General features: G+C 41.0%; 1 protein-coding gene across 2 annotated transcripts in view; it reads left to right on the plus strand.

Annotated features, from left to right (window-relative positions):
* The window catches only part of myrf (myelin regulatory factor), a 92,272-nt gene that overhangs the window by 43,367 nt on the left and 36,532 nt on the right, over positions 1–12,373 (plus strand). The window contains exons 6-7 of one of the 2 annotated variants that reach the window (XM_036961463.2): positions 6,524–6,624; positions 7,904–8,039. In XM_036961463.2, coding sequence (XP_036817358.2) covers positions 6,524–6,624; positions 7,904–8,039 — 237 coding nt within the window. The remainder of the gene's footprint in view (positions 1–6,523; positions 6,625–7,903; positions 8,040–12,373) is intronic. The other variant, XM_090217463.1, reaches the window with a different exon arrangement.

Below are 12,373 nucleotides of genomic sequence, written 5' to 3' on the forward strand. Positions count from 1 at the left end.
CAAGGTGTGGTGGAAATGACAAGGTGTGGTGGAAATGACAAGGTGTGGTGGAAATGACAAGGTGTGGTGGAAATGACAAGGTGTGGATGGAAATGACAAGGTGTGGTGGAAATGACAAGGTGTGGTGGAAATGACAAGGTGTGGATGGAAATGACAAGGTGTGGTGGAAATGACAAGGTGTGATGGAAATGACAAGGTGTGGTGGAAATGACAAGGTGTGGGTGGAAATGACAAGGTGTGGTGGAAATGACAAGGTGTGATGGAAATGACAAGGTGTGGTGGAAATGACAAGGTGTGATGGAAATGACAAGGTGTGATGGAAATGACAAGGTGTGGGTGGAAATGACAAGGTGTGATGGAAATGACAAGGTGTGATGGAAATGACAAGGTGTGGTGGAAATGACAAGGTGTGGTGGAAATGACAAGGTGTGATGGAAATGACAAGGTGTGGTGGAAATGACAAGGTGTGGTGGAAATGACAAGGTGTGGTGGAAATGACAAGGTGTGATGGAAATGACAAGGTGTGATGGAAATGACAAGGTGTGGGTGGAAATGACAAGGTGTGATGGAAATGACAAGGTGTGATGGAAATGACAAGGTGTGGTGGAAATGACAAGGTGTGATGGAAATGACCAGGTGTGGTGGAAATGACAAGGTGTGGTGGAAATGACAAGGTGTGATGGAAATGACAAGGTGTGGGTGGAAATGACAAGGTGTGATGGAAATGACCAGGTGTGGTGGAAATGACAAGGTGTGGTGGAAATGACAAGCAGGTGACCCTCCACACCTGTGTTGGATATTACCACATATGATACAGTTTCACTTTGCTCACTGAGCTCTTCTATGCGGCATGACCCATCTGCTATCTGGGCCCATCTCTTAAAAACACTGGCATACTTCCTTGAGCTTTGCCCATCAGCTACAGCTGTACACTTTGTGAGTGATGGGTCTACAACCCAGTATAGGTCTAAAAAATAATTTCTACTATCTCTCCACCCTTCAGGGCGTTTACCCTGGTATCGTGCAAAACATTCACAGAGAGAGTGGTGCTCTTGTGAAAACCCAGAGTCGAGTTGGCCCCAACCATTTTGGGGGGTGGGGGGTGGGGGGGGCAATGAGAGGCAACATCATGCGATATAGACCACAGCATGTGGACTTGGACATGTCCCGGAGCCCCATCCAGTGACCAAAAGGCACATGGAGCTGGATGCCTTGGTTTGGGAGGAACATAGCTCTCTTTCTAAGCCTTAGATACACCTGGAAACTCACTATACAGTACATACAAAGCAGGACATAAATCTAGTTGTGCATCTAAGTGTAGTCAAGGACAAGACATTGTTCTCATGTTGACAAGGTGCTCGTTCCAGTGTTTTGGAATCTTACTTTGTCATATATTAATTAAATGTTTAGCAATGGTTGCTGTTCAAAATGTTTTCAATAAAATGTTGTTTTCATACGTTTTTTATTTACATAGATGTCATTTCCATCACAACTTGTCATTTCCACCCACACCTTGTCATTTCCACCCACACCTTGTCATTTCCACCACACCTTGTCATTTCCACCACACCTTGTCATTTCCACCACACCTTGTCATTTCCACCCACACCTTGTCATTTCCACCCACACCTTGTCATTTCCACCACACCTTGTCATTTCCACCACACCTTGTCATTTCCATCACACCTTGTCATTTCCACCCACACCTTGTCATTTCCACCACACCTTGTCATTTCCACCACACCTTGTCATTTCCATCACACCTTGTCATTTCCACCACACCTTGTCATTTCCACCACACCTTGTCATTTCCACCCACACCTTGTCATTTCCACCACACCTTGTCATTTCCACCACACCTTGTCATTTCCATCACACCTTGTCATTTCCACCACACCTTGTCATTTCCACCCACACCTTGTCATTTCCATCACACCTTGTCATTTCCACCCACACCTTGTCATTTCCATCACACCTTGTCATTTCCACCCACACCTTGTCATTTCCATCACACCTTGTCATTTCCACCCAAACCTTGTCATTTCCACCCACACCTTGTCATTTCCACCACACCTTGTCATTTCCACCCACACCTTGTCATTTCCATCACACCTTGTCATTTCCACCACACCTTGTCATTTCCACCCACACCTTGTCATTTCCATCCACACCTTGTCATTTCCACCACACCTTGTCATTTCCATCCACACCTTGTCATTTCCACCACACCTTGTCATTTCCATCACACCTTGTCATTTCCACCACACCTTGTCATTTCCACCACACCTTGTCATTTCCATCCACACCTTGTCATTTCCACCACACCTTGTCATTTCCATCACACCTTGTCATTTCCACCACACCTTGTCATTTCCACCACACCTTGTCATTTCCACCCACACCTTGTCATTTCCATCACACCTTGTCATTTCCACCACACCTTGTCATTTCCACCCACACCTTGTCATTTCCACCCACACCTTGTCATTTCCACCCACACCTTGTCATTTCCACCCACACCTTGTCATTTCCACCCACACCTTGTCATTTCCACCACACCTTGTCATTTCCACCCATACCTTGTCATTTCCATCCACACCTTGTCATTTCCATCACACCTTGTCATTTCCACCACACCTTGTCATTTCCACCACACCTTGTCATTTCCACCCACACCTTGTCATTTCCATCACACCTTGTCATTTCCACCACACCTTGTCATTTCCACCCACATCTTGTCATTTCCACCCACACCTTGTCATTTCCACCCACACCTTGTCATTTCCACCCACACCTTGTCATTTCCACCCACACCTTGTCATTTCCACCACACCTTTTCATTTCCACCACACCTTGTCATTTCCACCACACCTTGTCATTTCCACCCACACCTTGTCATTTCCACCACACCTTGTCATTTCCATCACACCTTGTCATTTCCACCCACACCTTGTCATTTCCACCACACCTTGTCATTTCCACCCACACCTTGTCATTTCCACCCACACCTTGTCATTTCCACCCACACCTTGTCATTTCCACCCACACCTTGTCATTTCCACCACACCTTTTCATTTCCACCACACCTTGTCATTTCCACCACACCTTGTCATTTCCACCCACACCTTGTCATTTCCACCCACACCTTGTCATTTCCACCCACACCTTGTCATTTCCACCCACACCTTGTCATTTCCACCCACAACCACACCTTGTCATTTCCACCCACACCTTGTCATTTCCACCACACCTTGTCATTTCCACCCACACCTTGTCATTTCCATCACACCTTGTCATTTCCACCACACCTTGTCATTTCCACCCACACCTTGTCATTTCCATCACACCTTGTAATTTCCACCACACCTTGTCATTTCCACCCACAACCTTGTCATTTCCACCCACACCTTGTCATTTCCACCACACCTTGTCATTTCCACCACACCTTGTCATTTCCACCCACACCTTGTCATTTCCACCCACACCTTGTCATTTCCACCACACCTTGTAATTTCCACCACACCTTGTCATTTCCACCCACAACCTTGTCATTTCCACCCACACCTTGTCATTTCCACCACACCTTGTCATTTCCACCACACCTTGTCATTTCCACCCACACCTTGTCATTTCCACCACACCTTGTCATTTCCACCCACAACCTTGTCATTTCCACCCACACCTTGTCATTTCCACCACACCTTGTCATTTCCACCCACACCTTGTCATTTCCACCACACCTTGTCATTTCCACCACACCTTGTCATTTCCACCACACCTTGTCATTTCCACCACACCTTGTCATTTCCACCACACCTTGTCATTTCCACCACACCTTGTCATTTCCACCACACCTTGTCATTTCCACCACACCTTGTCATTTCCACCCACACCTTGTCATTTCCACCACACCTTGTCATTTCCACCCACACCTTGTCATTTCCACCACACCTTGTCATTTCCACCACACCTTGTCATTTCCACCACACCTTGTCATTTCCACCACACCTTGTCATTTCCACCACACCTTGTCATTTCCACCACACCTTGTCATTTCCACCACACCTTGTCATTTCCACCACACCTTGTCATTTCCACCACACCTTGTCATTTCCATCACACCTTGTCATTTCCACCACACCTTGTCATTTCCACCACACCTTGTCATTTCCACCACACCTTGTCATTTCCACCACAACCCATATCTTTGAGGTAAATGAGTATGTTATGTATACAATCATATGGTTGTTATCATAATCTCACAAAACGTTTGGGTGGAAAGATCTTATGATACTGAGATACTGTAGACACTGTAGATACTATAGATACTGTAGATACTGTAGATATAATTGATACTGTAGATACTATAGATACTGTAGACACTATAGATACTGTAGATACTGTAGATATAATTGACACTATAGATACTATAGATACTGTAGATACTGTAGATATAATTGATACTGTAGATACTATAGATACTGTAGACACTATAGATACTGTAGATATAATTGATACTGTAGACACTATAGATACTGTAGATACTGTAGATATAATTGATACTGTAGATACTATAGATACTGTAGACACTAGATACTGTAGACACTATAGATACTATAGATACTGTAGATACTGTAAATACTATAGATACTGTAAATACTATAGATGCTATAGATACTGTAAATACTATAGATACTGTAGATACTGTAAATACTGTAGATACTGTAAATACTGTAGATACTGTAAATACTGATATACTATAAATATTATAGATACTGTAGATACTCTAGATAATATAGATACTCTAGATACCGTAGGTACTGAGATACTGTAGGTTCTGTAGATATTTAGAATCTGTAGATATTGAGATACTGTAAATACTGTAGATACTGAGATACTATAAATATTATAGATACTGTAGATACTGTAGATACTGTGGATACTGTATATACTGAGATACTATAGATACTATAGATACCGTAGATACCATAGATAGTATAACTACTGTAGATACTATAGATACTGTAAATACAGTAGATACTATAGATACTGAGATACTGTAGATACTATAGATACTGTAGATACTGTATATACTGAGATACTATAGATACCGTAGATACCATAGATTGTATAGCTACTGTAGATTCTATAGATACTGAGATACTGTAGATTCCGAAGAAATTTAAGCTACTATAGATACGGTAGATACTGAGATACTATAGACACTTTAGATACTATAGATACAGTAAATACTATAGTTACTGTAGATACTGTAGATACTTTATATACTATAGATACTGAGAAACTATAGATACTGTTGATATTGAGATACAGTAAATACTATAGATACTCTTGATACTGTAGATATTTTAGATACCATAGCTACTGTAGATACTGTATATATTGTAGACACCATAGATACTGTACATACCGTAGATACCGTAGATACTATAGATACTATAGATACTGTAGATACTGTAGATATTGTAGACACCATAGATACTGTACATACCGTAGATATCGTAGATACTATAGATACTGTAGATACTGTAGATATTGTAGACACCATAGATACTGTACATACCATAGATACTATAGATACTGTAGATATGAGGAATAGATGGAGGAATGGAGGGAGGAATGGAGGGAGGAATGGAGGGATTAATGGAGGGAGGAATGGAGGGATTAATGGAGGGATTAATGGAGGGAGGAATGGAGGGAGGAATGGAGGGAGGAATGGAGGGATTAATGGAGGGATTAATGGAGGGAGGAATGGAGAGAGGAATGGAGGGAGGAATGGAGGGATTAATGGAGGGATTAATGGAGGGAGGAATGGAGGGAGGAAAGGATGGAGGAATGGAGGGAGGAATGGAGGGAGGAATGGAGGGAGGAATGGAGGGAAGAATGGAGGGAGGAATGGAGGGATTAATGGAGGGAGGAATGGAGGGAGGAATGGAGGGATTAATGGAGGGATTAATGGAGGGAGGAATGGAGGGAGGAATGGAGGGAGGAATGGATGGAGGAATGGAGGGAGGAATGGATGGAGGAATGGACGGAGGAATGGAGGGAGGAATGGAGGGAGGAATGGAGGGAGGAATGGAGGGAGGAATGGATGGAGGAATGGAGGGAAGAATGGATGGAGGAATGGAGAGAGGAATGGAGGGAGGAATGGAGGGAGGAATGGATGGAGGAATGGAGGGAGGAATGGAGGGAAGAATGGAGGGAGGAATGGAGGGATTAATGGAGGGAGGAATGGAGGGAGGAATGGAGGGATTAATGGAGGGATTAATGGAGGGAGGAATGGAGGGAGGAATGGAGGGAGGAATGGATGGAGGAATAGATGGAGGAATGTCAGCTGTAGGAGAGGGAAGGTTTGATCAGGAGAGAAAGAGATGAATGGTTTTCTAGTAGACCAGAGAGGGGTGCCCTCCATCTCGTGTTTCAGTTGATCAATCAATCTTGATCTCTGGATGACAATGATTACGTTCCGAACATGTGTTTGTGTTTATGTGTGTGTTTACAGTGGGATAGCAGTCCACCAGGCGAAGAAGAGGAAGCATGCTGACGGTCCTGACAGCACCCTGAACTCTCAGATCCTCACAGGTATCATCAAACAAGAGCCAGGTAGGCAGGCATATCTTTGTCTGTCTCTCTCTCTCTTTCTTTCTCTCTGTCTCTCTCTGACGGTCTTATTTTGTCTCTCTCTCTCTCTCTCTCTCTCTCTCTCTCTCTCTCTCTCTCTCTCTTTCCTTCTCACTTTCCCCCATTACCCCATTCTTATATCCAAACATACTGTCATATGCATGCGCTCGCACATTAATAAAAAAATACACCTTTAGGTATAAAACAACTGGTCTTCTGAAACATCAGGCCACAGTGGCCTCCCTCCACTTTTCCCTGTTCTGTTGCCTTGGCAACATGAGGCGAATTAAAGAAGAAAGTCACACAGTCTATGAATGCTCATAACAATGTAATTAGTAAGCATAACCATCATGACATCATAACATCATGACATCATGACATCATAACCATCATAACCATTATAACATCATAACCATCATAACCATTATAACATCATAACCATCATGACGTCATAACCATCATAACCAGCATAACCATTATAACCATTATAACATCAGAAACATCATAACCATCATAACCAACATAACAACATAACCATTATAACATCATAACCATCATAACCATTATAACCATCATAACCATCATAACCATGACATCATGACACCATGACCATCATAGCCATCATGACATCATAACCATCATAACCATTATAACATGATAACCATCATAACCATCATAACATCATAACCATTATAACATCATAACCATCATAACATCATAACCATCATGACATCATAACCATCATAACCATTATAACCATTATAACATCATAACCATTATAACCATTATAACATCATAACCATTATAACATCATAACCATCATAACCATCATAACAGCATAACCATCATAACCATCATAACAGCATAACCATCATAAACATCATAACATCATAACCATCATGACATCATGACATCATGACATCATAACCATCATGACATCATGACATCATGACATCATAACCATCATGACATCATGACATCATGACATCATAACCATCATGACATCATGACATCATAACCATCATGACATCATGACATCATGACCATCATAACCATCATGACATCATGACATCATGACCATCATGACACCCATTACAGAATATCGATTGTGTGACTTTCTATTTTTGATATAAATATTGACTCTCTGTTAGTCAGCACCTACAAACATTGTTGGGTGTACATCAGCTCATGCTATTATTTTGAATAAAATGCATAACAATGTGCAGATTAACATGTGATCTTGTGCTTCCCCCTTATGCAGTAGACATTGTTTCTGGCCCAGGTTTGATGGCGGATGCTGATAACTCCTACCTGGACCCTAACTACCAGTGTATAAAATGGCAGCCGCACCAGCAGAACAAGTGGACACCGTTGTATGACGTCAACTGCAAAGAGCTGTAGGTGTCTCTCTGCACGCTTAACTTGACTTCAACCCTTTTGCTGTTTGATTCATTCTTAGGCTACCATATGTAAATTAATATGACATCTGTTTGTTTTCATGAGAAAGAAGATATTGACAAGGATATAATTTATAAAGCAGAGAGAGAACGAGAGAGAGAGAGAGAGAGAGAGAGAGAGAAAGAGGGAGAGAGAGAGAGAGAGAAAGAGGGGAAAGAGAGAGGGAGAGAGAGAGAGAAAGAGGGGAAAGAGAGAGGGAGAGAGAGAGAGAAAGAAGGGAAAGGGAGAGGGAGAGAGAGAGAGAGAGAGAGAGAGAGAGAGAGGGGGAGATAGAGGGAGAGAGAGAGAGAGGGAGAGAGAGAGAGAGAGAGAGAGGGAGAGAGAGAGAGAGAGAGAGAGAGAGGGAGAGAGAGAGAGAGGGAGCTAGAGAGAGAGATAGAGGGAGAGAGAGGAAGAGAGAGAGAGAGAGAGAAAGAGGGGAAAGGGAGAGGGAGAGAGAGAGAGAGAGACAGAGAGAGAGAGAGAGAGAGGGGGAGATAGAGGGAGAGAGAGAGAGAGAGAGAGAGAGAGAGCGAGAGAGAGAGAGAGGGTGGTATTCAGGAAGGAGAGGGGAGAACAGAGTGATCCAGGGAAGGAAGGTTTAAAAGATTCCTTGGAAGTGAGTGATGCGGGGGAGTGAGTAAGAGCAGGGTTTCGGTTATGAAAGAGAGGAGGGGAGGAGACGGAGGCAGATAACAAGGGAAGTGGAGGGGATGGATGAGGGTGAAGAAAGAGAGGGGGGAGGATAAATGTACTAACACCTACTTGTGGACATTGCTATGCTGAACTGGGAATTCTGAGATTGAGGGACAAGCGGTGGGTGGTATGCAGTGCATACCATTAGGTTATTGTCATCAACAGGTGGCTCATCTTAGCTGGTTCACTCACATTTAAAACATCATCTTGATGAAATATATGGAGTATAACATGATTAGGAATACCCTTTGTCCTCGTAAGTGGAGGCTGTAAGGTCTTCAACATGACTCATAAACCATAGTGGAGACTGTGAGGTCTTCAACATGACTCATAAACCATAGTGGAGACTGTAAGGTCTTCAACATGACTCATAAACCATAGTGGAGTCTCTAAGGTCTTCAACATGACTCATAAACCATAGTGGAGACTGTAAGGTCTTCAACATGACTCATAAACCATAGTGGAGTCTGTAAGGTCTTCAACATGACTCATAAACCATAGTGGAGACTGTAAGGACTTCAACATGACTCATAAACCATAGTGGAGACTGTAAGGTCTTCAACATGACTCATAAACCATAGTGGAGACTGTAAGGTCTTCAACATGACTCATGAACCATAGTGGAGACTGTAAGGTCTTCAACATGACTCATGAACCATAGTGGAGACTGTAGGGTCTTCAACATGACTCATAAACCATAGTGGAGACTGTAAGGACTTCAACATGACTCATAAACCATAGTGGAGTCTGTAAGGTCTTCAACATGACTCATAAACCATAGTGGAGACTGTAAGGTCTTCAACATGACTCATAAACCATAGTGGAGACTGTAAGGTCTTCAACATGACTCATGAACCATAGTGGAGACTGTAAGGACTTCAACATGACTCATAAACCATAGTGGAGACTGTAAGGTCTTCAACATGACTCATAAACCTCATAAACCATAGTGGAGACTGTAAGGACTTCAACATGACTCATAAACCATAGTGGAGTCTGTAAGGTCTTCAACATGACTCATAAACCTCATAAACCATAGTGGAGACTGTAAGGACTTCAACGTGACTCATAAACCATAGTGGAGACTGTAAGGTCTTCAACATGACTCATAAACCATAGTGGAGACTGTAAGGTCTTCAACATGACTCATAAACCATAGTGGAGACTGTAAGGACTTCAACGTGACTCATAAACCATAGTGGAGACTGTAAGCTCTTCAACATGACTCATAAACCATAGTGGAGACTGTAAGGTCTTCAACATGACTCATAAACCATAGTGGAGACTGTAAGGTCTTCAACATGACTCATAAACCATAGTGGAGTCTGTAAGGTCTTCAACATGACTCATAAACCATAGTGGAGACTGTAAGGTCTTCAACATGACTCATAAACCATAGTGGAGACTGTAAGGTCTTCAACATGACTCATAAACCATAGTGGAGACTGTAAGGTCTTCAACATGACTCATAAACCATAGTGGAGACTGTAAGGTCTTCAACATGACTCATGACTCATGAACCATAGTGGAGACTAAGGTCTTCAACATGACTCATAAACCATAGTGGAGACTGTAAGGTCTTCAACATGACTCATGAACCATAGTGGAGACTGTAAGGTCTTCAACATGACTCATAAACCATAGTGGAGACTAAGGTCTTCAACATGACTCATAAATCATAGTGGAGACTGTAAGGTCTTCAACATGACTCATGAACCATAGTGGAGACTGTAAGGTCTTCAACATGACTCATAAACCATAGTGGAGTCTGTAAGGACTTCAACATGACTCATAAACCATAGTGGAGACTGTAAGGTCTTCAACATGACTCATAAACCATAGTGGAGACTGTAAGGTCTTCAACATGACTCATGACTCATAAACCATAGTGGAGACTGTAAGGTCTTCAACATGACTCATAAACCATAGTGGAGACTGTAAGGTCTTCAACATGAATCATAAACCATAGTGGAGTCTGTAAGGGCTTCAACATGACTCATGACTCATGAACCATAGTGGAGACTGTAAGGTCTTCAACATGACTCATAAACCATAGTGGAGTCTGTAAGGTCTTCAACAATGCCAAGAGTGTGCATAACTGTCATCAAGGCAAAGGGTGGCTATTTGAAGAATCTCAAATATAAAATATATTTTGATTTGTTTAACACTTTTTTGGTTACTACATGATTCCATATGTGTTATTTCATAGTTTTGATGTCTTCACTATTATTCTACAATGTAGAAAATAGTAAAAATAAAGAAAAACACTTGAATGAGTAGGTGTTCTAAATCTTTTGAGCGGTATTGTATATGAACCTATTGATGAACCTATTGATTAATCTATTGCTGAACCTATTGATGAACCTATTGATGAACCTATTGAAGAATCTATTGACAAATCTATTGATGAACCTATTGATGAATCTATTGATGAATCTATTGATGAATCTATTGATGAACCTATTGATGAATCTATTGATGAATCTATTGATGAATCTATTGATGAACCTATTGACAAATCTATTGATGAACCTATTGATGAACCTATTGATGAACCTATTGATGAACCTATTGACGAATCTATTGATGAACCTATTGATGAACCTATTGATGAACCTATTGATGAACCTATTGATGAATATATTGATGAATCTATTGATGAACCTATTGATGAACCTATTGATGAATATATTGATGAACTTATTGATGAACCTATTGACGCATCTATTGATGAACCTATTGACGAATCTATTGATGAACCTATTGATGAACCTATTGACGAATCTATTGATGAACCTATTGATGAACCTATTGATGAATCTATTGATGAATCTATTGATGAACCTATTGACAAATCTATTGATGAATCTATTGCTGAACCTATTGATGAATCTATTGATGAATCTATTGATGAACCTATTGACGAATCTATTGATGAATCTATTGCTGAACCTATTGATGAATCTATTGATGAACCTATTGATGAACCTATTGACGAATCTATTGATGAATCTATTGACGAATCTATTGATGAACCTGTTGACGAATCTATTGATGAATCTATTGATGAATCTATTGATGAACCTATTGATGAATCTATTGATGAATCTATTGATGAACCTATTGATGAATCTATTGATGAATCTATTGATTAACCTATTGATGAACCTATTGATGAACCTATTGATGAACCTATTGATGAATCTATTGATGAACCTATTGACGAATCTATTGATGAACCTATTGATGAACCTATTGATGAATCTATTGACGAATCTATTGACGAATCTATTGATGAACCTATTGATGAATCTATTGACGAACCTATTGACGAATCTATTGACGAATCTATTGACGAATCTATTGATGAACCTATTGATGAATCTATTGATGAACCTATTGATGAACCTATTGACGAATCTATTGACGAACCTATTGACAAATCTATTGATGAACCTATTGATGAACCTATTGATGAATCTATTGATGAATCTATTGATGAACCTATTGATGAATCTATTGATGAACCTATTGATGAACCTATTGATGAATCTATTGACGAATCTATTGATGAACCTATTGACGAACCTATTGACAA

The sequence above is a fragment of the Oncorhynchus mykiss genome, chromosome 2 (assembly GCF_057628025.1).
Source record: "Oncorhynchus mykiss isolate SJ-2025 chromosome 2, ASM5762802v1, whole genome shotgun sequence".
NCBI lineage: Eukaryota > Metazoa > Chordata > Actinopteri > Salmoniformes > Salmonidae > Oncorhynchus > Oncorhynchus mykiss.